The sequence below is a fragment of the Vidua macroura genome, chromosome 4 (genome assembly GCF_024509145.1).
Source record: "Vidua macroura isolate BioBank_ID:100142 chromosome 4, ASM2450914v1, whole genome shotgun sequence".
Classification (NCBI taxonomy): Eukaryota; Metazoa; Chordata; class Aves; order Passeriformes; family Viduidae; genus Vidua; species Vidua macroura.
In genome coordinates, this window is record NC_071574.1 from 13,484,799 (window position 1) to 13,512,352 (window position 27,554).

The 27,554-nt window shown below is 40.7% G+C and overlaps 1 protein-coding gene across 3 annotated transcripts; it reads right to left on the minus strand.

Annotated features, from left to right (window-relative positions):
- Window positions 1–1,087: 1,087 nt before the first annotated feature.
- Window positions 1,088–26,809, minus strand: LARP1B (La ribonucleoprotein 1B). Of its 3 annotated transcripts, XM_053976821.1 has the most exons (19): window positions 26,587–26,809; window positions 19,379–19,440; window positions 18,594–18,653; window positions 16,705–16,873; window positions 15,157–15,300; window positions 13,560–13,703; window positions 13,280–13,448; window positions 9,339–9,483; window positions 8,952–9,126; window positions 7,968–8,140; window positions 7,430–7,801; window positions 6,465–6,585; window positions 5,735–5,940; window positions 5,187–5,293; window positions 4,556–4,713; window positions 4,098–4,242; window positions 3,498–3,607; window positions 3,153–3,280; window positions 1,088–2,946 (listed from the first exon to the last, which is right to left on the minus strand). In XM_053976821.1, exons 1-19 carry the CDS (start codon window positions 26,807–26,809, stop codon window positions 2,749–2,751), a joined length of 3,009 nt encoding a protein of 1,002 aa, XP_053832796.1. In that variant the 3' UTR covers window positions 1,088–2,748. The 3 variants fall into 3 exon arrangements, with proteins under 3 accessions (XP_053832796.1, XP_053832797.1, XP_053832798.1); XM_053976822.1 differs by lacking the exons at window positions 16,705–16,873; window positions 18,594–18,653; window positions 19,379–19,440; window positions 26,587–26,809 and having other exon boundaries at window positions 4,556–4,710; window positions 15,157–15,297; XM_053976823.1 differs by lacking the exons at window positions 13,560–13,703; window positions 15,157–15,300; window positions 16,705–16,873; ... (1 more) ...; window positions 19,379–19,440; window positions 26,587–26,809 and adding an exon at window positions 12,261–12,405 and having other exon boundaries at window positions 13,280–13,294.
- Between the last annotated feature and the right edge of the window lie 745 nt (window positions 26,810–27,554).

The following is a 27,554-nucleotide window of genomic DNA, read 5'->3' on the forward strand; positions in this document are numbered from 1 at the left end:
CCAGGGAGTGTCGTTTGTCACCTCAGCAGTGCCTGAAGCAAAGGCTGCAGTGTGGAGGCTGCCATGAATACAAAGTGTTTTCCATCCATTCTAATGCTTTATCTCCCACAGAAATCCAAATCCCTGTTAAAACACAGACAGGCTACTGCTGCTCAGTGTAGGAGAACATTATCTGCTCTCCAACAGGAACAAGAGCCAGCTTGAATCTCCCATTTTAAAAAAACTGTGAGAATCCAGTATTTCGAACATGACAAAAATCTGGGTTTAGGCAGGGTAATGTTTTGAAGTGTTTGTAGGGTTACTGGTTAACAGCAGAAATAAAGACAAATCTAAAAATTCTTCAGCAAGCATATGGGAGAATTTCTAGACAAGGTCTAAGACTTACAAAGTGGTCAGTCATAGACCACTGTTAGAACACAACCAGTCTTAAGACCTAGTTAAGGTTGGAATAGATGGACCTAAAAGGCATGGGAAGGGATGTTAGATACACAGCTATGCCCTGCACCAAGGCCCATCAGTTCTTGAGAAGTGATGAACCAGACACTGAAACCAGCAGCAGTGCAAGGATTGTTTTTTCCACTGCAGGGGAAAAGAGGGAAGAGAGGGAAGATTCAAGCCTGTGGGCAGTGAAAGGGGCATTCCTGAGAGGCAGCTAGAGCTGTAGATGGACTTGGGTGGTGTTTTTGTCCAGCTCACTAAAGGGACACCGAGCAGCTCTAGAGGCCAGCAGGTGACGTATTCACTCTCCTTGCCTTACCCCATGTTTATCATTCACCTGTCGTATTTTTGACAAATACCCAATCATATGACAAAAATAAATCAATATTCTTCTCTGGATTCTTCTGAAGAAAGCTGGCATGTATTCCAAGAAGCATTTCTGCCTTTACCAGGCTGGGTTTCCCCAACACCTCAGTGCAGCAGAAATTCCCATGCAAATCTGCAGCCTTCCACTCTTTCAAGTTGTTTTTCTTCACACTTTTTTGGGGGAAAAAAAGTTGATATACAACACTGTTAGGGTTTTTTGTTGTTTTTATAAAATTTTTCAAGATATCACAAAATTACACACACTAAAAGCTTAATCTGCACATTTTCCAATGAAAAATTGAAATATCATAAATTTATTACTCGTATATACAATTTCAATCCAAATTTACATTCGCATTTTCATGGGTAGCAAAAGGCATGGATCAAACACAGGATTGAGATGTGTCACTTCAGCATATTTATAGGATATTTACTTCAAAACTTGGTATGTGTTCATTTAAATTTATTTAGAACAGGCCACTGACAAAAGGCTGGATTTTGTGCTGAAATGGTATAAACTGTGGGGAAAGTCACTGCTACCATCCACTCATTTCAATGCAAATATCCATCAATTGTTTCAGTGAGATTCACAGCACAATGACCAGATTCATTATAACCTCTGAGAGCTGTTAGTTTAAAGCTCCATCTATGGCTGTGCAGTCAGTTTAAGGCATCTGTGCTAGACATCACTTTATAACTTTTCTTAAATGGTAACTGAAGTAATTCTGCAGTTAACTAACCAAAAGCTGGAATTCCTCTCACCTACCCCATAAGAGAAGTTTTTCACTTGGTTTTTCTTGAGTCTTTAAAAACAAAGTAGTGAAGTTAATAAGACATGACAGGTGATAAACATCCCCCTCTTTCAGCTACAAAAATGGATTTGTATTTGAGTAACTTATATTCAGTGAAATTATCTTTAGACCTGTTTGAAATCATCTAGGCTTAGTGAGCACAATTTAAGCAGAACTTCATTCAGCTATTGCAAAACAAAGCAAATTAAAATTAAAATTTACAAGGAATACTTTGTTTCCCTCCAAACTAATTATTACTTGAAATATGGAGAAAAAAAAAAAAAACAAAATTATGCCTCTCCTGCTAGACTTCATAATCATGAGAGAATTCAAATGAAGACACCTCTCAAGCCCAGAGTAAGAATAGTTGGCTATTTTAACAATCTGCACAAAGTGTAGGTACTGAATGTTAATTTAAGACACTACGAAATCAAAAGCTCAATTTTCCCCTGTAGTTTTCTGTTGCTTGAGTTATTAAAGAACCAGCACTGAAGGAAATACTTGCAAAACTGTCCCAGTTATGTCCACTCAAACTCCATACTTAATAAAATACTAACTATGGAGACCCTGAAAAAAATAGAAACTCTATCTTTAAATAGAATCCAGAAATGCAGTTTCATATACAGCTGCATATTCTCGAATGTGCTTTTGCAGAAAAACATACTTTTTGATAGTTAGCCTTGAAAGCAAACCTGTCACATAGATCCTTCCTTTCCATTTAATACTCTACATATAATGTAATCTGTTTTGCTTTGGTAAAATACAAATAACAGGGAAATATGGGTAAGGAAAGCACAGTAAATAACATGGGTATACATCATACCTTTTTGTAAGAAATCTGAGCTGAAATGTAAGGCATCCCTCGAAGTATTTTTTGCATATGCAAGGAATGCAGTTCTTTGTAAACAAAAGCTTGAGGAAAGCAATACTGAAGCCAAAGAATCTTCCCTAGCATCCTTCCAATGATCCCATAACCAAGAGCAACTCTCCTAGGGCAAGTGTTTTGGAACTATATCCCATGAAAAAGAGCATCCCATCCTTTGTCTTTCCATACATTTTTAATCACGTAGTAGAGACTGCCTCGCCTTGAAGATCTCCAGATTAGGGGAGTGATGCCAAAGTTGATTCTCGAGGGCACGAGCTCATCCAAAGTCTATTTTTCTGGTACATCACTTTCTATAGATTTTGTGGCTTGCACAGTATTCCCACAGGAAATGCTTCCCAGTGCCTGGGACTGACAGGCAGCGGCGGGTTTGGTGGTGGGAAGGGTTTTAGAAGAGTTGGGCTGATGTCTGCGATGCCCTGAATCTTCACCTGGTCTCCTCCTGCCAGATTCTTCACCAATAGGAGGCTGAAAAGGAACATGGGGGACCTGTTAGGTGTTCTGTCATAAAGCCAGGTATTTTTTGCCTCTCCACAGACTTGTAGGACTGAAAGGATTAGGCTCTTTGAATTTATCAGGCTGCCATTTCATGAAATCAAGCATTGCTCTCAGATTACCTTGCAGTGAAAATATTAGTACACCCAATATAATTTAAAATAGGCATTGAAACTTACATCCACCCTGAAGTCCTCCAGTTTCTTAAATTTACTCAGGTATTCTTGCAGTTTGGGGTCAACAGCTGGAGTCTTGTGCTGAGAGTATTTCAGATAAGCCCAAAATTTTTCCAGTCCATACAACTGACCTAGTAACAGAAAAAGATAATTTTACTGCTTTACAAAGGTCAAATTTAATTATAAACTTAATTATTCACTGGTAACTATATTTTTAAGAGAACTGAAGATAAAAAGAATATGAATAAAAGCTGTTCTTGGTTAGTTAACAAATCAGTGCCAAGGAACTGGGATTATCTTCAACTAATGTTACCACAGTGTGAGCAGTGACAGGCCTGTGATAATTACCAGCTTCATAGTCCCTCTTTGTTTCTTGTTGGAAATCCTCGAATATTCCTTTCCTGAATTTCTTTTCCAGGCCATAGCTGTAAAATCTGAACAAGCATTCCAAGCCGTACCTGGAACAGAACAGAGAGGTACAAAAATCCATCTCACCTCTTTGGCTCAGAGAAATAGAGGTGAGGGAACTGGGTGGAAGGAAGGGAATTATATCCAAGAACTAAATTGCAGTGACAATTTCCTCTGTGGTCATTTTTCTGGTATTTTTGTAAGGCAAGAACCAGTTTGAACAAGTAAAATGAGGTTAAGAATGTCTTCAGCTACAGAAGGAAGGATCTGAGGAGTGTTAGTACAGAACTGACTTGTCATGGTCAACAAGTTACAGGATTTTGTAGAATTCAGAACTGAATACAGGTCAGGAAATGCTGCACAGTCAGCTATTTATCTGCAAAACACAATTATATACTGATTTTTGCATTTAAATAACTTATACACATTGCTATTTTAAAGATTTACAAAAAGCCAGAGGCGGTACTAAAAATGTTCACTGCAGGTGTATGTAAATTTCACAGTCATTGAAAGGAATGGTAAAGCCTCAGGAAAAAATACCTGTAGTGTTCTTTTGCATCCTCTAGAGCAAGCTGTTTGAATTCTTCATACATTTTCTTGTTGAAGTGATCTCTCAGAAAAAAGGACCAGAAGCGAAAAAGTGTGTTCATTTCTTGGGACTGGCCAATTCCCAACCGTTTCCTCTCTGGAAGAAAAAAAGAAAGGGAAGAACAAAACCACTAGTTTAATTTTTCAACAGAATATCTTAAAGTGCCTTGTCTTTAGTAAAAAAAACACACCAGATCTTCTGGTAACTTCAGTTCAAATTTGAGGGTGATTTTTTTGGTCAGGGAATGTAAAGTTAAATGGAAAGCAGGGTTCCTAAAACAGAGGCATGAAATAAATTTTGCTTGCCTTTCCCAAGAAAAATTAAGGATGAGGAACAATGGGAAGAAAATTGGTGTCAGACAACATCTGGAAGCTTTTAAAAATTTTAGGAAGTGCATGGAGCAGCTTACCTGTTAAACACCTCCGCCGGTATTTATGGTACACCTGCTGAGTAAAGCCATTTTCCTTTAACAGTTCGTGAGATGGGTGCTGGAATTTGGGAAGAGAATTTGGAGTACAGCCATAACCTGCCAGTGGGGCTCCTTCTGAAGGTGAGGCATTGGAACTGCTGGAGATAAAACCCAACATATTTCTGCCCTGTAAACAGAGCTTTTCTGCAGAATCAGTTCTCACCCACCGTGACCCATGCAAGAGCTGATGTACAGTCACCTGAGGACTGCTGCAGTGCACCTGTGTTTGGGTGCACCTCAAGAAAATCAGATTTTGTGCCAATGTTAAAAATAAAACAGTTTTGGACAACGATCATTAAACATTACTGTCCTGCTTGATTTTAAATGACCACTGAAGTGAACATCAGTGCCTCAAGTAACAGTACTGCTGCTGTATCATGGATCAGACAACACTGTGAACACCAATCAGCCTAGCTTGTTTCCAAACAGCTCTGCATTCCATATTTCTGTCTATCTTGATCATTCTTTTCTTGCTTCCATTGTATTTATAAATTGCCTTTTATAGCCTTCTTCTCCATTAGTAATGAGAACTACCTGCAAATAAATTTTGAGTAACAGCAACAGCATTTACCTCACAGAGGAAGTTCTTGGCCTGTGGTCTCTGGAATCCATCACCCAACCAACATGGCATTCCAAGGGAGGATTTGTACTGTGGCGTGTTTTTCTTTTTCTTGGAGCCTAAGAAATAAATGAAGGATTTATTTCCAATTTATTATTGGAGCCTAAGAAATAAATGAAGGAAATATTTATTTATTTAATTTGACTTCACTCATTCTCGCCCATTTAAAACAGAGATCTAAAAGTTTTCTATTCTGTTATCTAACAAGTTATAAAGTCACAAGACCACAGTTTCATAACCTGAAGACTAGTCTTATGTAACTAATCAAAAATCTTAAGCACTACAGTTCTTTCAGTAAGGACTTTCAAGGAAGAAGACTCAAAAAGCATTTAATAGAAATAAAAAAGAGAATATGGTAAATATTTTGGAGTTAAGCAATAGGAGTAGAATCATTTAATTTTTTGCCATTTAATTCACGTTAAACTGTACGCACAAACTTGAATTTTGTAGGCTTTTGCTGTTTTGTTCTTTTTTTTTTTTAAATATGTTTTTCCATTTACCTTTACATCAAAGGATCGTGCTTCTTTAACAACAGGGTAGAACCTGGGTGTTTTGTTGGGATCCTGGAGCCTTGGGGTGCGAGGTGTTCGTGGAATGAAGCCAGGGTGGAAACGGGGGGAATCTGGGACTGCTGTTGGTAGTGATCGAGCCATTCCTGCTGTTGGAAGTACTTCAGCACTTAGGAAATTACAGGCCAGCTCCTCTGCTAAATATGAAGGCAGGAAGGAGAAAGTGAGGTGGTTTTACTGAGCTACTTTACAAATGCTATTAGCATGTAACCCAGTAAATGTTAATAGTACCACTGTATCAGAAATACCACAAGAGATAAGATTTGGATGTTGTGACTGCTCAGTAATGGTATGATAAAAGTAGTAAATTCTTCTAATCTCATTTCCTTCCATCCCTGTATCCCATAAAAAATGCTGGTTTCTATAAAATGTTTCACAGCTTCAGTTTAACTTTACACATTGTAAATTCCAAGTCAAACAAAGAGCACCTGGTGCTGGTGGAGAGTGACAACAAAGCAGAACAAGTGCCAGCTTCTTGTCATTCAACTGAAACCACACTACCCATGAACAGTTGGCAATTTGAAAAATTAGCAAAGAAAAAGCCCGCTCAGACTGCTGACTGAACCAAAATTAAAATACTGCACAGGCAGAAAGAGTCAAAACACCTACAGAGTTGTTCTTTATTACAGAGATTCTAAAAAACAAATGCTTTCATACTTACCTTTCTGTAACCCTGGAGATCTTGGAGGAACTTCTTGGGTTGGATCAGCAGTTTCTGGTGCAAGACTAACAAATTCATCCTTATTAATGAGGTTCAGCTTCTTAAAGTTCTCGATCTCTTGCTGAATTAGAGAAAGCAAATTGTAAATGCAAAGCAGGGTAATAGATACCATCCTGGGAGACAGATGCATTTCATGAAGAGAAAATAAGCTAGAACTGACACACAAGTACCCACATATCTGTCTCAGGTGGGACATGTGCATGCTGGGTGTGAAAAATCTCATCAAATCATCGTCAAGTCCGGAACAAAAAATGAAATATTCTCTCTTGCAATTTGCTATTTCTCACTGCCCTCTTCATTTTTGCTGTTTTTCTTGGTCCATTCTAATCTGTATTCTAAATTCTATCTTTTTTTCTATCTCTTATTCTGAACAACCATTTCCACCTTATTCATCTTGCTTTTGTGCAGTCATGCTCCATTTGTCCATGCAGCTACTTCCTCCTCTTTGTGCACAGATGAAGCCCCTTTCCTTCAGCACTCAGTGTTTGGGTAACTTCATTCTAACTATTGTTCTAACAAACTACAAGGCCAACAGAACCTTTATATAAAACTACTTTAAAATGACTGTATTACTTCCCTCTCATCATCTCATCTCTGACAGGTACCCCCTTCCCCTCTGGGTAAGGGTTTGCAGTTGTTATGAAACAAACTACTCACAGAACAAGAAAACATTGGAAAACTTGAACCATCTCCTAAATGTTACAAAAAATATTCATTCAGTGTTTTGGTCAAGTATGTGGCATGAAAAACTTGGGTTTGCTTTCAGCTGTAAAGACAATTCAGCAGACCTACAAATTACTGTCACTTTCCTGTAGCATTTTACAACTACATAGCAGAAGGCTGAAGTTAATTTGGAAACTGTTTGGACAGGCATGGTTTCCTAGTCAAAAATTAAAGAGAATTACCTTCATGAGGGCATCATTTTCACTCTGATCCATCCACAAATCTTGTTCATAGTAGTACAAGCCATCATTAATGACTTTAGCAAGTTCTGATGTAATTTTTGCACGGTACACACGGTTGCCAGCACGGTCTCCACAAGGATGTTTTTTCACATATGGTGGTGTCTGTGTTACAATTAAAATCTTGTTTACATCCTGATCATCAATTTCATAATCAGAATCGCTATCTGACCAATCAGTAAATTTATTTTTCTGACACTGATTTTGTTCCATCTCTTCATCAAACAAAAATTCAAGTTCTTCCTGTTCTTGTTCCTCCTGAGGTGGGGGTGGCTGGTGTTGATATGGTGTTTGATCAGGTACAGGAACAGTCTCCTAAGTTGGAAAAGTTTTTATATTTGAATTGGATAATGGTTTTCCAAACTTCATTGCATTCTCAAGCATCACATATGTTAAGATTTTAAACCTTGGTTTACAGTGTAACCTCAAAGTTGGTTTTGCATTTTTTATTTAAACATAACATAAAGGTTTTTGATTTTACCTTTAGCTTGACAGTGGATGCACGATGCCTCTTCTTCACTTCTATCCAAGCTTCAGAGTCCAAATCTGGCAAACTTGTGGACAATCCTTTAGACATTGTCTGAAAATTACTTGATTCAGCATTTTCCTTTGGACTCAGCGGGCTCCCCACTCTTGGAGAACTTGGTGCAGACTCTAGCAATAGAAAACAGTAGTTCAGTTCCTGTTGTGGATTGCTTTGGTTCTATTTTGTTTGTTTTTCAAATGTTTCACTGGTCTTTCTTTTAACCACAGCTACCATTTTTCTACCTCTCTGCATAAACATAACACTGATAAAAGAATTTTTCATTTTTAAGAGAGCTTTTCAAAGTCTACTCAACATTTCAGAATAAAATAAATTCTAAGAATTTCTTTCCATGTAAAGTTTCTTCATGGAAACGTTCTTTCATAGCCTGTGAGACATTACATGGTGTTGAGGAGAAAAAAAAGAGCAGCATCATTAGGATCGTGTTTTCTCTGTGTCATTCCCTAGCTTTGTGGGTGGGTGCCTAACTCCATCTTCATTCTTCCCATTTAATTTCAGCCAATGTTTTAAGAAAAGATTCCCTTGCCAAGGGTTGTCAGCAAACAAATGCATCTCCCTATTAAAAATGTGAATGAGTTTCCCATCCAAAACAAGGATGCCCCAAATAAAGAGTGAACTTCCAGCTGCCACAAAAATGAAGCAGAGTTTAGGACAAGTTTAATATTACTATTACTAATTCCACAGGACTGTAGCCCACCATTCTATATTCTGGAGAATAGTCACAGCCATAACACACAAGAAACATTTTTATCTACTTCACATCAGCCACGTGACTTGGCAAGTGCAAGGCTGGCAGGCAGAGCAGCTGAATAAACCATTACCAAAAGTACATCTTCTATTATGAAATCAGTATCATGAGGCAAATTTCCTAAGCTAGACAGACAGCCCTAAACTTATGTTTCTGTAAAATAAATCCTTTACCAGTATGAGAGCCAAAAGTTTGGCCTGGTATGAATTCTGGACAATTGATGAGCTGAGAAAAGTCAGTTGGAGGCAGGTTGCATGGAGGAGGACCTGGAATTGGCCACTTTTCTGGATCAACCCTTTTTCTTAGTTTCTGATCCACAGTTTCAACTTCTGTACTGTCCTTTAGGGCCTGTGTGACAAGCATGTAATAACATTAAAAACTATCAAAACTGGAAAAAAAAAAAAAAAAAAACACAAACCACCAACTTGGCCACTTACAGCCTTTTTATAGAATCCTTGTCATTACAAACAGAAATTTTTCTTAACTTCATAGCTCTGAAGTTATGAAAGTACAGAATTAACCAAGCAACTTTTCAAATACATCCTTCTGAATGATTTTACCTCCAAAATGAGTGCAGCATTTGTAGTCAGAGCTTGCATCCGACGGAAACTGGCGATCAGTGACACAGGCAGAAATCCTTGTTGGTCCATCTTTCTCCTCAGGAAGAAGTCTCTCTCCAAATTTTCTGTGCTGAAATAATACTCACTGCAGAACAAAACATACAAACCTGAGCTTATTCTACAGTTAAAGAAAATCCTAAAGCAGCAACCTAGATTCCTTGTTACAGGCTTCCATTAAAAAAACAGAGTATTTTGACATCAACAAAACCATTCTTCAGCAGAAGACCCAGAGAGCAGCAAGCATGCTCGACAGGTTAAGACAGACTTATGACTCAGTACAGCACAGAGAGGTAAAAATCAAAGCCTTGTTACATTTGCACAACCAAAAACTACACTCCAGTTTTCCTTCACCCACCCCCTCCCTCATTACTTACATGGACAGAAGGAAACAATATTGTCTTGGCCTCCATAGAGATGAAGGACAAGCACTGCTTACAGTCAGAGCATAAGTTGTGACCCACACAGCAGTACCAGTTCATCCTGAACTGCATCTTTTATTGTCCCAGTTTCCAGTGCATTGGAAGGCTTAAGTATCCTATCTGAGTGCTGAGGCACAGATAGATACCCTGAACCATCAAGCATGCTTGTGAGAAGATGAGGAAAAAAACAGTCATGTTGTATTTGGCATGAAACTCTACCAAAAAGGCACAACAGTTCATGGAGGAAAAAAGTCTTAAAGAATGGATGATGTTGAAGGACAAGGACATTTCAGGAATCTGGTAATACCAGAGAGACATGGGACAAAGAGCAGAAAGACACATTTTCAACAATTAAGCTGCTCTAGGAAATAATCCAGGTGTCAAGATGTTTTATACTTAATGAAGACAAAAAGTAAGGAATTCAAATCATGATCTGTCACACAGAGCAAGGGAATGAGAAAAGGTCTTATGGAAAAGAATGGAAAACCCCCTCAATTTACATGACTACTGAAATCTAGGCCTTTCATAGAGCTTACACATCATAGCATAATTTTGCACAGTACATCCAAGGAATTCCTCATCACATTCAGAAAAACAGGGAAAGACTTAGTGGAAAGCAGTTAAAATTGTGTGACAAAAATAGAGGTAGCGCAAAAGGAAAATGAGAGTGTATTAAAATGCTGAGGAAAAAAACCACACATGCAAATGTAAAGACAGACCATTCTACTTTCAAAAAAGAATAAAACAACGAGTCTCTCCACTGAAGCTGAGATCAAGGCCAAAGTCTCTAAGAGCAGGGCACTCTGATGCCATCACTGACCCAAGCAGCACCTTGATACCATTTCTTTCTCTAAATTTTGTAGCTGAAGAAATTTGAAGGAAAAGCTGGCTCTATGAAACACACAGATCACACACAGAATATTCCGAGCTGGAAGGAACCACAAGGATCCTCGAGTCCAAGTCCTAAGTGAATGGCCCGTGCAGGGATCAACCCTGAGACCTTGGCAGTATCAGCACCGTGCTCTGACCAACACCCAGCTCCAAGCCCATGAATTTAAAGTCTCAACACTGGACAAGACAGGACAAATGGAAACACTGCTATTAAATCAAAGCAAACAGAAAAGAGAACAAGGCTTTTGGAGAATTAAGCTCTTACTCAGAGCCAAGTATGATCAGTGAAGCAACTGGGCACAAAGAGATAGTTTCTTTCAAGAATATCCTGTCTACTGTTCTGAGCTGCTACACTCCTTTTCCCCTCCCAGAAGATAAGCAAGCACAAATGCCATAAACCAACATTTAACTAGTGTTACCTTTACAATCATACAGTAAAGGTAAAATCCTGTAACGATTCACCTAGTTAAAAATTCCACAAGCAGAAATGGACAATGACTGAACTTGACTCAAACTGCCTCACTTGATGTCCATCACTCTAGAAAAAGGAATGTGAAAGACCATTAATGATAAATGAAGACAATGCACAAGTTTGCTCCAAGTAGAGGGACACACCTAAACACACACATCCCCTCCAGCTTTTCTCTTCTTCCTTTTCCTCAGAGTCTCTTTCCTTATTCTTGAATTGATACTTGAACTTTTATTCATTTATTTTCTAAAGCAAGAGGACTTTTTAAATAGATTTCTGCTGCACATTGCAGAATGAGGAGCTGCTAAGCACTGAAACTTTTCAGGCTGACAACTTCAGCCTGTGGTTAAAAACATAGAAGATATTTTTGTATGCCAAATATTTTGTATCCAAATATTACTCTTTTGTACATCGAGCTGGTTCTTGGGACAAGCATAAATTGCTTGATAGCAATGTGTTTCTTCCTGTAATTACAGTTCAATTCAGTTGGACAGTGTCTAACATTTTTCTCTATTAAGCAGGTAAACTTTTAAAATTTATTCACCCTCTAGGATTCAATCTCACTTCTTTAATATATCCTGATTTTTCTTGGACTCCAATAGGAACTCTGAGACGTAACGATTTTGTGTACCTTTATTCTGTATATACTTCCTTCTTTGGCATAGTCACTTTAATATTTTATAGCTAAATTATGAAAGGCAGACAAAACCACACCAATTTAGAGGCTAATAATAGGTAACTGAAGAATAAAGTCTGTTTCCCGTCATTATTAATGTGATAAAAGAAGGGAATAAATAAAAACTACTTTTTTTTTTGTCTAGGGAGAATAAAACTAGTGAAGTTCTGTTCTAAATCTGCTCAGGAATCTCCCTCTCATGGAAAGCAAACTCCATAACCAAAAGCCTTAGGAGTTCACACCAGGCAAGCAACCAATGGCCGTGGTTATCCAACCATGCCAAGTCTTCTACCAGCACCTGCCAACCTCTCGATGCCAAAAGGGAATACAAATATACCCAGAAGTCAGATGTGACCAGTGCTGTAACTGACATTTTTCTCAGCAGAGGGGACATCACCATGTCCTACCTTAGCAGGTCTGGATTCTACACTGCATGCCCAGAAATCTGGCCAACAGTGGAGTGGCTGTGATCCTCCCCCACTTGTCTGAGGACAGTGAAGGCCGATTATCCTGACATGGGGGTACATGTCCACTGTCAGGTCTCATAGGGGCCTGGCAGCAAGAGCAAAAAAAGACTGCAATAGAAGTTTTGAAGTTGATAGCCACATGTCAGATACTTTCTGCCCTTTAAAGAGGCTTTTCTCTTCCTTTTTGCGTCAACTGTAACAAAAGAAGCGAGAATAAAATAAGCAAGTTGCTGTACGGAACACGAGGGCAATCAAAAACCACCACAGAGGCATCGCAGAGAAATGCAAGTACAGAGGATGAAATATCTGCCAGTGGTGGAAACTGTCTCTTTAAAATGAACTAGTGCTTTCCAGGCCCTTTTTGACTTGTCTCCTGGTGATAATCAGTCTTCCAGATGGTTTCTCTTTGCCTAATGGTATACACAAGAAAGTAAACATTTCAGATCATTGAAAAATCAAGTATCATTGCAAAACTACTCCCTCTCTCTCTCAATTACATGTTTCAGGTGAAACACACTGAAAACATCAAACTAGCGAGACTTCTCAAAGTGAAATTGAGAGCAAATAGGGGAAAACATCACCCAAGAAGAGTTTTACAGGCAAACAGACCAACAGTACTCAAAAGCACAAGCTCAGAGACATCCATATCTCAATTACATGACAACATAAAGAGGGCTGTGTACCATAAATAAAGCAGTTATACAAGTTAGAGCCAGGCTACAGCACAAGATGTAGAAACAGCTTCCTTAAAACTCCTCCCCATTACTCAAGTTTTTCCACCCACCAGTGAATAAATTCAAGCTGACACTAGTAATGGTCAAAGTTAACTCAAAAAGTTGAGCTGCAGTGCCTTAATCTCCAATTTGACATGGATAATAAGGATTCAACACTGTTTGAAATGAGTTATTTTATCTTAACTAGACCTCTGAAAATATTTATACATTAAGCAATCTACTTACATTTGGTGTTTTATATATTCCTTGAGAAGTGCTTCATCCACAGAATACATCTGCACTCCTGTTCCATCAACATAGTAATAAATCACACCAGGGTTAAGCTCAGGCTGAAATACTTGGTCAATTCCTTCACCATGCAGTTCTTGATAACCAACTGAATAGTCAAAGTTCACTGCAACATAAAAGAGAACATAAAATAACAACATCAGAAAATGAAAACAACAACATTATAACCAAACATTATTATCAAACTTTTTGCCAAGTATCTGTTGGATTAGCATACTGCTGGGGTTTCCTCTGCCTCGTCCTCTTCCTCTGCTTCTCCCCCTTCCTCTGCCTCTGGAGAACCCTCGGACACTGCTGCCCTCGCTCCTCACGCTGCACACCTCGTCATGGTCGTCTCTCTTGTCTCTATCACGACGCCAATCTTGACGAGAAGAAGAAAACACAAAATATCTGCAATCACAATGAAACATCCTGGTGCCTCTAAGTCCCTCATATCACCAGAGTTCTCAGCCTGAACCCTGGCAGCCCACAGCCTCAGCCATGCTGAGGTGGGCAGAGCTGAAGCTGCAGGAGAGGAGCAGGAAAGGTCTGCCAGCCCTGCCAGAGGGTGGGCCAGGCAGGAGGGGTCAGCAGCAAGGAGGTAATGGATGGACTGGCAGTCAATCCCAAATGCTTCTGAAGCAACTGGACACCCTGGTGCCAGCTCAGAGGTCACAGTACCCATGATCAGCTCATGGCAGGGAGGAATGATCACAACAGTTCAGTCTCCCCTTGTGGACAACTCCCACCACTACTGGAATGAGAGGGGAATCACAGAATTGCAGAATGGCTTAGGTTGGAAGGACTCCTAAAGACCATCTGGTTCCAACCCCCCCTACCATGGGCAGGGACACCTTCCACTAGACCAGGTTGCTCAGAGCTTCACTCAGCCTGCCCTTAAACACTTCCAGGGATGGGGCAACCACCACTTTTCTGGGTAACCCTACTGGATCAAACTGAGAGCAGCTAAATTTAACAAAGGACTGACTAAAGAGATGTATTAAAAATGTATTTAAAAATCTTGCTTTAGCAACAATTCGTAGTGAACTCTACACATGTATGTTCGTACACTCAAGTCCTGTCAAATAAGACTCTGAATTTACAGAGAATATAATCTGTATGTGTGTGGTTTTCAGTCATTTGACCATCCTAAGAAAAAATTGCTGAAGGAAGTGATAACTGGTCAAAATCCTCCCCTACCCCCATCCATCCGTCAGACTTGCAGATCAAACTCTCATCCATGTTCCTAAAATGACTTCACAAATTCCATATCAATAGCATCCAGTACTTATTATAATGAGCAAACATTCAAACTGGGAATGTATATTGCAATTTTAAAACTTAAACCAACAAACTTCCACTCAGCCTAAGATTTCTGCCACCTCACCAGCTATGCTCACAATACCTGAGGACCAGAAGCAGCACCAGTTGTGGTGTTAGTGCAGCTTTTTACATAGCTGTGCTGAGAAATAGGTCAGGGAGCTGAGGGAATTGGTCCAGCATGAAGGAAAAAACAACATCAGCAGAACTGCCAAAGCAGAGTTCAAAGTGTAGCTCCACAAGCAGCTGCTCTGGTAGCAACAAGCTGTGGGAATAGCAGCAGAGCAGACACCATCTGAGGCTTTTTCCAAACTCTCTTCATTGTAAAATTGTGGGACAAGATAGTGTAGGGTGCCATGAAGAGGAATATAATATAATGATTATATGCCTGCTGGTCACTGGCAAATATAAACACCAGGTTTTACCTACTAAGTTTCGACAAAAACTGCCAGCTCACATGCTATTACACTTTATTTGCCACCAATAGCAAGACCCAGAGAGTGAGAACTACTTACTTCTTGTCTCATTCCTTCTGTTGTTATGAGGTATTAACTTGTTTGTTTCCAGCACAAATCTGGAGCTCATTCGAGAGCCTGCTCTGTCTTGACTGTCTGACCTCACATCGTCCAAGTGAAGTGGCACCCATTTCTGCTTGTTACCTTGAAAAGTTAATATATTACTCTTTATTATACTAATACTTGAGGTTTCAGCTCCTGAAAAGACTCCATAGAATTTTCCTTGTAAAATTAGCAACAATTAATTTCAAATTTTAAAAAGTGGGAGAAGCTTAACATTGAAATTTTAAGATATTACAAATTACTAAATGATTAATGCAGTAAACAAGAATTTCTGAAACTAAAATATAAGCTCACCTAAGCTTCAAATATAAGAAATAAAGGCAAACATTTTATTTAATGGCTTTTCAGATGCTCCATGATCAAGAATTTACAGCTATGTCAGTGTTAAATACAGACAGTAAATTCCTCGCTATATAATTTCACAACTTGTATATGAAACTTTAAGATTTAAAAAAAAACATATAAAATAACCACCACAATAAAGATTTCAATCACAAATCATACAAATTTTCCTGAGAATTTAGCTGTGGTACCGTACTTTCACCTCAAGATATTCAAAGTTCATTCACATGCATCAAAAATTACTAGCAAAGCTTTATTTTGTTTTATTTCCAGGCTGACCTAAATTATCCACCAACAAGTTATTTAACTAGAATATTCATAGGTATTGTATTGGTATTTTTTTATGGCTAAGAAATATAAGCACGCACATAAAATGTTTTCTCTGTACTGGGTGGGGAAAGAAAAACATGTTTTACATGTGGAATGCTTTGCTTTAGATTTCCACTTAGACTGAAAAGATTAAAAGCGCTGTAGTTTTTTTTAATATATCTATGTATATAGGAAGATTAATAAATCTGAACAGCAAAGGTCTTTAGGGTCTGGAAAAACACCAGCAGGGAAACCAGACAAAAATAGCAGCTGATCTTGAAACTCTTTTTGCTGTTTCTCAAGCCTTTTCCAATCTCCTGACCAAATGAGGTTTGTTTCCCATTTTGAGTGTAACAGACTGGATCAAAAGGAAGCAAATAACCTGGTTTAGTCCTCAAATGATAACTTCAATGTGCAAGCTAATAGTAGAGCATGAAATTGGAAGTGTTGGTGTATATGCAGTAACACACACACACACATATATATATATTAAGTTAAATTAACACAGTGCTACCTAAGAAGGGAAACAAAGATATCAGAGACAGAAATGGCTTGTACAGCCATAATGAAATCTTCCAGAAATCCTCAGAGCTCCAAGGACCAATCAACAGGGCTTTGTGAGCTGCTTTTCCCCCAGAATTCCTACTTGACTGAACAGAAGGCTCCAAACCCTGAGGGAGGCAGCCGGCTGAGGCTTCTGTGCAGACACCAATATATTCTGTATTCACCCAGCAAATGCACATCATGAGAAGTTTTATTGAGTCACTCAAATGGAATCAATGCAGCTGTATCAACAGTGACTTACAGCATTATATGCTGAGTACCTAAACTCACCTTTTTTCCTTTGGTTATTAGTTTGAGCTTCATCTTCACTAGTGTTATCTGCTGGACCATCTGGCTTTGCCTCCGGATTGTCCTTGATTCCATTATTGCTTTTTTGATCAGATTTCTCCTCCTTTTCTCTTCTATTTGTTGGCTTCTTACTATGACTTACAGTCTTACACTGTAAGAGACACAGGTAATTATTTCTGGTAGTACAGCCGCTGATACCAGGAGGTGCACATTTCCTTCAGCTATTAAAATTCCTTTTTTACTACCTGTTCTGAGCCCCTTCAGCAGGGTGAACCTTAAAAATTGTCTTGTTTTGTGAAGTCCCTTTATAAATAGTTTTATTTTCTGCTAACATGGCAAGAGCATAAAAAAGGGGAGTCTCACAAGTATCTACTGTTCAGACTTATTATCTTTAAAAAGCTGGGCCCACAGAATACTGGGAGGGAGGGAGGGGATTCTGCCCCTCTGCCCCACTCTGGTGAGACCCCACCTGCAGTGCTGCCTCCAGCTCTGGGGTCCCCAGCATGAAAATATGGACCTGCTGGAGAGAGTCCAGGGGAGGCCAAGGATGGTGAGAGAGCTGAAGTTCCTCTCCCATGAAGATAAGCTGAGAGCTGGGATTGTTCAGCCTGGAGAAAGGAAGGCTTCAGGGAGACCTTTCCATGGCCTTTCAATGCTTAAAGGGGGATTACAAAATGGGGGCAGACTTTTTAGCAGGGCCTGTAGCAATAGAACAACAGGAAATGGCTTTAAAATAAAAGAGTTTCAGACAAGGTATAATAAGAAATTTGTCACGATGAGAGTGGTGGAACAGTGGCACAGGCTGCCCAGAGAGGTGGCTGGATGTCCCTGGGACATTCTGGGAAACATTCAAGACCATGCTGGATGAAGCTCACTTGATCAAGTGGAAGATGTCCCTTCCACTTGGGCTGGGGAGGCTGGACTAGAAGACCTTTCAAGGTCTCTTCCAATGCAAATCATTCTATGATCAGATATAATTTTTACCTGCAACATGGGAAGTTTTGCAGACATTTCTGCTAAAGAGAAAGAATTTTCCTATGTTGTGGAGACAGCTTTGAACCTGCTGGAATACATATAGTAGATACTGCAGTACTGTGCTATAATGAATCTGGACACAAAGCCTTTCCCTAGACGAATAAACTAAGTTTAAGTACAAACTGAATGTCATTTTGTTTTACAGACACTACATGAATTTGGATACTTTCAGCTATAAAATGCATATTGTTTAACCCAAATGTTGTGGTTTCCCTGACTAAGACCATGTAAAAGCACCACAGGGATGCTGCTGCAGAGCTACAGCACCGTGAAAAGGCACCTCAGCATTTGCAATAATCTGCACTCTCTTCTTGTTTTAAATAGCATCAGAGAGGTCTAAAATACACTATGCACTTATTACTTGAGATAAAGAGAAATTAGGATAATTTGACAGAATAGATGTTAGCTTAAAACCCAGAAGGGGAAAAATATATCAGAGGAATAAAATAACTAAGAATAACTAAATTGTGTTCAGACAATGGGCACAAAGTGCTCTGATCCACAAGAGAGGGCAGCATGTTCACAACTCCAAAGGCCTTCTCATCTGTGCATAAACAGCTGAAAACAGCAGAAAAGGTAAATGTAACTTTTTAAACAGTGGAGTTAAAAAATAAGGCACTATTTAATGCACATGTCCGTGGAACACCACTAACAAATTCCAGTACCAGTGCAGACAATTAAGCATGCACCAGTATCCTGAATTACTGACTACTGACAAAACTTCTACTGAAACCCTACAACACCCAAAGCACATTCTGGGGGGAACAGTATGAAACAGATAAGCCAAGATGGTTAAAAAAAAAAAAAAAATCCTGAGGATTAAAAAGGACACTTACTTCATTGTTTGCTATTTCGCTCGGGGTCGGCCAGCTTGCAATATCGCCCAAATCATCGGCCTGCAAAAGTGACAAACAGTTTATATTCCTTCCTTGACTTAGCCCTTTTTAATACAGGAAAGATGTCAGTCATGGCTCAGAGAGCCAGACTACCCCCAGAGCAGAGCTGTCAAAAGTACCAATTTTTAAAGAAAACAAGAAATACTACAGAAACCAAACACACAACTTTCGAAAGAGTTTTGAGCTCACATCACACAATTGTCAGATTAAATGTTGTCTTACACATATGTGATTAAAAGGTGTCTACTGCTCAAGGCTTTCAGTTTTTGGAAAACCTTGACAGCTATTAACCAATCTAAAAGGGGTGGCTGTACATAATTTTAGGAACTTAATGTTTCAACGAAAGGACTCAGTGTCTCCTGTTGTAATGGTAACTTTATGCACATAAAGGACACTCATCGTATAAGATGCAAAGAGGATTTCCAAAACCAATCAAGCATCACTTGTGCTCAAGTGATGCTGCTTCTTTGCAGCCGCTTCATATTTTTATGCAATCCCACTGATTTTTTAAACAATAATGCCTTTCTTTATCCCTTGTCCATACGCCAATTTAGCAACTCTCCTAATTTTAATTTCCCTTTTTTTTTTGTCTCTGTGTTCAAAATTGTCTATTACCAAGGCATAACATAGCACTTCTGGTTGGAGCTCCAAAATACCTCCTATCTTTTTATTAGAGCAGTATCAGCTATTTATCATCCTGAATATTTACAGGCAAAATTACAAACCTTGCTGCTTTTTCTTGTCCTGGGTTTTCCCGCTTTTATCACTTTAGTGGAATTTTGTAGTTCTGAAAAGGAAGAAAAACATTTTCAGGTGAAAAATTAGGCTGCACTTTAAATGAGTAATGCAGGTGTGCGTTAACAACTCTCCCATGACTACACCAAAGTGTTTCTGAGGGCTTGATATCAAAGTCAATGAACCTTTTTTTTAGTGAATAAAGTCACTAATAGTACATGACACTGAAAACTCACATTCATAATAAGGGCAAGTCCTCTGGCAAACCAGGTGTACAAGATGCTGCCTTACTCCATATTTAAGCTTTTTTTTTCAACTAAGAAGGTCAAGGCTATGTCAAAATGCTTGTATTTTAACCTAACAAGTGGCAAAGAAAACCCCTGATACACATTTAATAAGTCCTCCTATTAAAAGCTATACTTAGCAGGCAGAATTTATGAAATATATAATTATGCAAGCAAGGGGGAAAAAAACCATAAAAACAATTATATATTCCCAAATGCCTAGTAATTTTCTTTTATAAGTAATTACTCCAATGCCAAATAGAGTTGAGCCGTATAGCTCAAAATCAAGCCAAAGTAAAACAAAAAACAAAAACCAAACCAAACAAACAAACAACAAAGGAAAATATGTAAAGGGAAAAATACTACTTAGTTAAAGCCTAAACATTATAATAATGAACCCATCTGATCTCCTGAGCAAGAGGAAACCATCTCTTAATTTCTTCTGTTAAGCCCTGGTTCTCCCAGTGCATGTCTTCCCATAGAGACAGGAGTCACAACCATTCCTTGAAACCTCCCATTTGGTGTTTTATTACGTGACGAGCTTGAAACACTGAACGTGTCTGAAATCACAAGTGGATTATTTTATACGGGGATAACATCACCTCCTTCAGCCCTTATCTCTTTCACATCCAGTGACTAATCTCCCTTATCAGGGTTCCACACTGGGAACCCCACCCTTGTGCCCCAGTGACTCTGGAAAGCCTCTCTCTCTGCTTCCTGGAATACACAGCAAACGTTACAAGCACAAACTAATGCTTACTCCACATTCCAGCCTAAATTTTAATATCATTTATAGCCATATAAATGATGAGTTTCATGTATATGCTTCATACAATTTGGACATCTCACCAGACACGAATCCAGTGAATCCTGACCACCATTAGCCAGCAGGTTTTTGCCTCTCCTACAGATCTGCTTTTTAAAATAAAGACAAAACACACATCTCAATTAACTTCAGACTGAGAGCTTCAAGAAACACACAGTGACCAAGTAACCCTAATTTTCACTTGCCACTCAGTAGTAAACTAATTGCCTTTTTACAAAACAAGACAAACAACTGCAGGGGTGGAGCAGCAAACAAATTTGTAATTCTCTCCAAGAGAGAATTACCATGCAGGCAAACTGAGTGCCACGGCGTGGCTGTAAACACACATCTCTGTCCAATTACCTGACTGAAGCCCTTTTTCCACCTGACAGCACTTTTACTTAAATTGCTGCTGAAGGACTGTTCCACCAGAACTGCTGCTCTGTGTGTCAGCAGGGTGTAGCAAGGTACCCAGAAGTGCAAGACTCATTGTTGCTGCACTGTCTTAGTCATAGGATATAATTTATTCCAGGTGGCAGGAAAGGCTATCTGAATGGAGCAGAATGAGACCCAACTCGTTTGAAGGACTCTCTCTTATCTGAATGGAGTAATCCAAGACTTGGAAGATGCATTTGCAAGCTAAACAAAAAGAAAATATTAGGCAATGCAGCGCCTGGTGTATGATGCCCTTTTGGAACTCAAAGGGCTGGAGATCTCATCTCACTCTGTACTTCCCACCTCCACAAAGCTCTTTGTCCTCCCAAAAGAGCCATGCTCAAAACCAAATTTACAACCAAATTTACCAACAGGTCGTTCCTGGCCGGCTTTCTGGGGCTTATCACGTGGGAGCTGGACTTCAGTGAGAAACATGAAAGGGAAGATAAAGGGAAAGGAAAAACAAGAAGGAGGGTGGGAGAGTAAAAGAACATAACATGAGATCACTGAAAGGTTTTACCCAGGTCACATCTGTTCTGTTGTCATGAACAGGCCTAGAGCCACAAAATACCTGAAAAAGCATCTGAACACAGGCAAAACACATGTTCAGATAACAGCCCTCTGCTTAACATCACTCCAGGGTTTGGTTTTAACATCCCATAACAGTGTTGGGTACCTAGAAATGGCATCTTTAGTCCAAATAAACTATTTCACTTGTTAATTCCAACACAACTGCATTAAAAAATGGTTTGTTCTGTGCTATGCTACGAGGAACCTGTTAATAAGTGGCGTGCTGTGTCAATGAAGGAATTCACTGATCTTCAATGATTTTACTCTCTGGGTTTCAGAGTTTTGAGTATGTGGGAGAAATAAATAAAGTATGAATTTAAACTGCCTCAAGGACCAGGCAGTTTAATTGCCAATTATCATCTTTTAATCACTGAACTCCATCCAGTAGAGATGGCATTCACATGAAAACAGAAATCAGCCTCCAAAGCCATTTTTGTTATGGTTCTTCCAAGTTTCCTAACAGACCACATCCTAACAGGAGGTACTTCTTGCAGAAAGACAAGGCTGTACAAACATGCCAGGAGCAGCATGTCAAGATAAATGGAACAACAAGTCTGAAAAATGAAAGATGAATTTTGGAACCACCAAAACTGCAGCAATCCTCTGGGACAGCAGCAACAGAGAAGGAAAAGCAGACTGGATGGCTGAGGAGAAAGGTTTGTACATAAGATCTCTCACTGAACTACCCCTGATCACAATCTCAATAGGGTCATGAGACAATAGGATCACAAGTAATAGGACTTTAAAAAGGATAGTTTGAAGCTCTGCAAATAAATAGTCAGCAAGTAATTTTTTCTGATGGAAAGGGAAGATGATATTGCCAATTTCTTCTGAAAGCAAAGTCTATTAATATAGGTGGAATGCATTCTAATTTTTGATACAAACACTGTTTATGCTGTGAGGCTTTCTAGACAATACTCAGGTTTTATTTTTACTTGGACTGCACGTGTGTTCCCTTTTGTGAAGGAACAGCACCACATAAATACCAGAAGTGCTTCAGGGAGCAGATAAAATCACTCAGCTCTTCAAAACTTAATTGGAGCCTGTGTGTTGAACTTGTACAATATTTTTCTTTCAATGCTCAGTTTGAAACTAGACAGTATATTCTATTTCTAAACAAGGTATGCTATGGTTATATCTATTGTTTTAACAGATGAAGTATTGCAAAAGTAACAAAAATTATCCCTTGGAGAATACAATTAATTAAAATCCAGAGCATGGATTAGAGCAGAGATTCTGCAAAACAATAAAAAAAATCTGAATTACTATCCTAACATTCTGCCCTACAGGAGTTCTAGAATTTTATAGCAAAAACTACATTAGATTGTCAATCTCCACAATATTTGAACAATTAACCAAGGCAGCAAGTTATGACACCTGCACCCTTCCACCTATTTATGTTCAAAACCCATCAATTTTTCAATACAGCAAGCAACAGGGGGCGGGGAAATCCACAATACATGATTGATTCACCATGATGCTATTTATTTTCCTTAGATTTAATTTCTCAGTTTGGTTTTTTTCTTAGCTTCTTCATAGAAAACTGCAACTTGTGACTCAATTTCTACCAAAGTTTTCATGGTTAAATGTAGCACATGCCATAGCACAGGGAGGTGGGTTTCAGTTTCATAACAGGTCTCCAGTTTAGAAACAAAAACCCCAGACAAAAAACAGCCACACAAAATTACACATGCTGTTATGTACAACTAAAATACAGGCAGCAGCTTTGTATGGATAATGTTTTTAATCCATTTAGGGTTGGGAAAATTGTCAGTGCTGAAACTTCTGATAATGCTTTGAATAAGTTTTAGATACTACTATTAAAACACTCCATGAATTCATAAGAACTAATGAGAACACCTGACTTAAATACACCCAAAAGATTTGATAATCAGATAATTTATGAATTTACCCATCTAAGGTTTGCTATTCTGAGCAACACAGTGTATCTTCACTAAACTGTACCTTTACAAGCTGTTTTGCTATCAGGCTAAAGCAAATTGATTTATATAATAGCACTACAGTGAAATGGTTGTGCTACCAAAATATCAAACAGATAAAATGTAGTTTTTGATGCCCCGAAATAAACACTATAAGCACAAAATAAAAAATGAAGTGTGCACTTATTTTAATTAACTACGTCATTCAAGCACACACTAATAGGCAAACCTGCTTCAACCACTTCAGCAGCACAAGTATTTTGCTTCACTGAATATTTTCATGAACTTCATTAACAACTTCTGAATAATCATCAAATAAGTCATTAGAAACCCACATCAGCTATACAAATCACACAAAGACTTGAGAACCTGTCATTCAGATTACTTTTTTGCAACCTCACAATAAGGGCAGTGCTGAAGGTTTCATCAGATGAAGAGGTGGGAGAACTTTTGAAACAAAATTATTTCAACCACTAGACCCTGGGTGATTTTTTTTTATGTGGAGGATGGAAAACTCACAGTTTCAACCTAAATTGAGGACTTAGTGCAATACACTGGGGAGGGAGGCACATCTCAGAAGCACCTTTCATCACTTGGCAGCCTCTGTTAAAGCTCACTCCATCCGATCATGATAACCAGGATTAGAATCATGGAATCACCAAGGTTGGAAAAGACCTCCAAGATCATCAAGTCCAACCTTTAACCAAATGCCACCTTGTCAACTAAACCCTGGCACTGAGTGATTTCTTGAACCCCTCCAGGGACTGACACTCCACGCCTCCCTGGGCAGTGTGTTTCAAAGCTTAACCACTCTCTCAGGGAAACAATTCTTCCTGAACTAGAGAGAAGCCTATTAATTTCATGAGCAATTTTATACCTGATACAAGTCTTTCCCCACAAGTTAAAAGCAGATGAGGATGTAAAAGTAGCTTCTGAAGTTATTCTGAAATTACTCTGCTTAAAGGTGAAGTTTAATGAAAGGCTTGGTCAGAAACACTGAACTGTGGTAACAAACACACCATGAAAAGTTCAGATATGTTTGCATTGAGTGTTTGGTTTACTGAAAGGACTAAAACCCACTAAGGTATCTGAGACAAAAATATAATCAGTTGTAGTAACAAGGCTTGGGCCGAATTTCTGCTAAAATGCTACATTTTCCTGGTAGTATCAGGTGACATTAACAGTTTGTTTCAGTAACGAGAACCAGGTTTGCCTCTATCACAAACCAATCCCATGATAAATTGAAAGTCCAAAGATGACAGGCTGGAGCCAATTTTCTCAAGTCTGTAACTATCACTGAACATACCATAGGTGCACATCTCAGGAAACTTTTAACAAATTATGCCAGGATCAACAAGTCTAGCAGGATCCAGTCACTGCTTTGATGTGAGATCCTTTTCCATTTTATTATTCTCTTTACGGATAGTTCTACATTCCATCCCAGTAGTATTTCTGCACATCCACTTATTATTTCACATGACTAATTTCCATACTACAACATTCATAAGGGCCTAGTGTGACAGATGTTGCTTTGCCAACGTGCAATTAGTTTCTTCAAAATACATCCCTTGTTGCGGGTGGAGGCACATGGCAATTTCTTCCTTCAAAGAGCCAGGAAGGATCAGCTGCTTTGCCTTTTGCAAGGGTAAGAATGGTGGCTTCCAAACCAAAACACACACCCTGGCGTGTGTTCTTCACCCGTGCCACTTCCAGCAACGCTGACTCCCTTATTTGCTCAGTTACACACCTGGCCACTGAAAATTATGTTCTAGTAAAACTCCTCAGCTTAATTATTAATTCCATAAATGGTAGGCACAACTTGCAGGAGAAAAACAACGTAAGGCTCTCCAAAATCACAAAATGAAGTATGAATGCATGGCTTGCTGCCTCCTCCTTCCTTCAACAGCTATTTGTGTGCTTTATCTTTGCTGGAAAAGCAAACTTTACAGAGGTGAAGCACTCAAGGTGCTAACACAAAAAAAGCAGCTTTCCCACTGCTTCTGATGTAGCACTGTTGCTATTGCTGCCACAGCAAGCTAAACAAGTGGCAAGTCCCCTTTCATGCATGAAGCAGACCACAAGCTTCTGCCCAGCCAGCTGGATTTTGGAAGCTGGGCACAAACAGGTACTTAAGAGCGCGTCAGTACACGTAAACAAACGAGTACAGATAATAAAGATGGGTATATATGTATGTTGCCAAAAGTTCTGCTCTTCAGTCAAGTAGAGATTTTGTGGTCTGGAATATGGTCTCTGTTTGTATGACCTGTACACTTGAAACTGTAAATTATATATTTCTCTTCGTCAAGGAAGTACGTGTTTAATTCAAGGATAAAAGTGACTGTGAGATCACAAAAAAGGTTTGTCAGGTGCCCTCGGGAGCAAGTGCTGAGATTGAAATTCTTGGGAAGCACTGGTTGCAGTATTTATTTTGAGGTCAGCAGTTTACTTGAAGCCAAGAACAATACTCCAAGAAGCTACAAACTTCTAGGAACTCTTTGCTAGCCTAAGCATAAAGCCTGGCAATTTCAAGTTAGGTCCTTGACGACCAGCTTTGTAAAGCCATATGCCCGTTCAGTCAGCGTGGTGCCCATAAAGCAGCTTTATCTTACGTGGAGTGATTTAAGGCCAGGAAATTATCCCATGGATAGTATCCCTATGTAAACACACCAAATCCCAACAGCGAGCGAACTGTCTGCTTTGGTCAGTGCTTAGAGCCTCCGCAAGCCCATTCTGGAAACCAAACCCAGCTAACGGATCGTTCCCAAGGCCTTGCTACACAATTATCCAAAAAAGAGCTGCGGCAGAGCGGCATTTCTAAAGGAGGCTAACAGAGACGAGTGGGCGAGCAGCCCTCTCTGCGAGCGCCAGGGGCCGACCGGAGGTCACCGCCGGGCCGGGGTGGCCACTCGCAAGCCCCGAGACCTGCAGCCAGCCCGGCGCTCCCGTCCCCGGCCGTGTCCGCCGCCCCGAGCGCTGCCTCCTGTGCCCATGTATGTCAAACCCAGCGCGCCCGGCCCGGCTCCAGCCGCGCTGCGCTGCGCACGGGCCCGGCTCCGCGGCCGCCGACAAGCACGCGCTTTTCCTTCCTAAAAACACCAAAAAAAACAAAACCAAAACCACCCCGGTGCCATCAAGGCGCCGCGCACACGCTCCCGGCCCCGCACCTGGGTCCTGCGGTCCGAGCCGCCCGTCCGGCCCCGCGGGCGGGGAAGGGCTGTCCCGCCGGGCTCTGCGCCGCGTCCACGCGTTCTCCTTGGGCGCCGGGGCTTCCCTGCTCCGGCCGCCCTCCTCCGCCACCTCCTCCCCGCGGGGCGAGCCGGGCTCGGGCTGCCGGGGCTCCTGGGCCGCCCCCCAGCCCCGCCGCTCCGACACCTGCGCCGCGGACATGCCCGGCCGTGCGCCCGCCGGAGGGGCCGCAGCCGGGGCGGCCGAGGCGAGGAGCCCGCGGCGGGGGAAGGGGAACCCGCCTCCTCTCCTCGGCGCCCCGCCCCGGAGCCGCTGCCAGCGCCCCCCGGCCGGGCCGAGCGCCGCCGGCTCCCTGCTGCCCTGCGGCCGCTCGCTGCCGCGGGGGGCGACGCGCGGAGCGAGGGACAGCGACAGCGACCGCGACCCGCCGGGGCCGCCGCCGCCTGCGGAGGGACGGGCGGCGCTCCGGGCGCGCTGCCTCGGCCGCCCCGGCCCCGCCCGCGCGGGGGAGGGACCCGGGGCTCTCCCGTGCGCCGTGACCTCACGCGGCCGGGTGGCTTTCCAGGCCCTTTCGGACATTTCGTCTCCGCAGGCCTTGCCCGCACCTGCACGGCGCGAGGAGGGTCTGGATATGGTGGGCAGGAGGATGAGCGCGTCTCGTTGGTACGAAGGGGGCTCCCCGGGGCACAGCCTCGAGAACGCGCTCAACAGGCACGGGAGAACGTACTTGAGGTCCCAGCAGCGAGGGAATCTCATATCATTTAAGCATTCCAGCAAACAAGTACCTCTGCCATCACACCATCTCTCCTCTGCGTTTCTACTCTCTGCCAAAAATCCCCCAGAAAATCATCTCAACAGTAGCACGTGCACTCATTCCAGGCTCACTGGTTCTACCCACACTCCTGCCACTACGGTCACAGGATGAGGAAAGGCACCACAGCACGAC

Bases quoted from the DNA above. Each gene is read 5' to 3' on its own strand.
- LARP1B (XM_053976821.1), bottom strand. From the start codon at position 26,809: ATGTCCGCGGCGCAGGTGTCGGAGCGGCGGGGCTGGGGGGCGGCCCAG. The intron at 18,654-19,378 runs GTTTGTAATTTT...TCACTTTTGCAG, and splicing joins GGACAAGAAAAAGCAGCAAG to GCCGATGATTTGGGCGATAT. The intron at 16,874-18,593 runs GTAAGTGTCCTT...TGTCTCTTACAG, and splicing joins GCGAAATAGCAAACAATGAA to TGTAAGACTGTAAGTCATAG.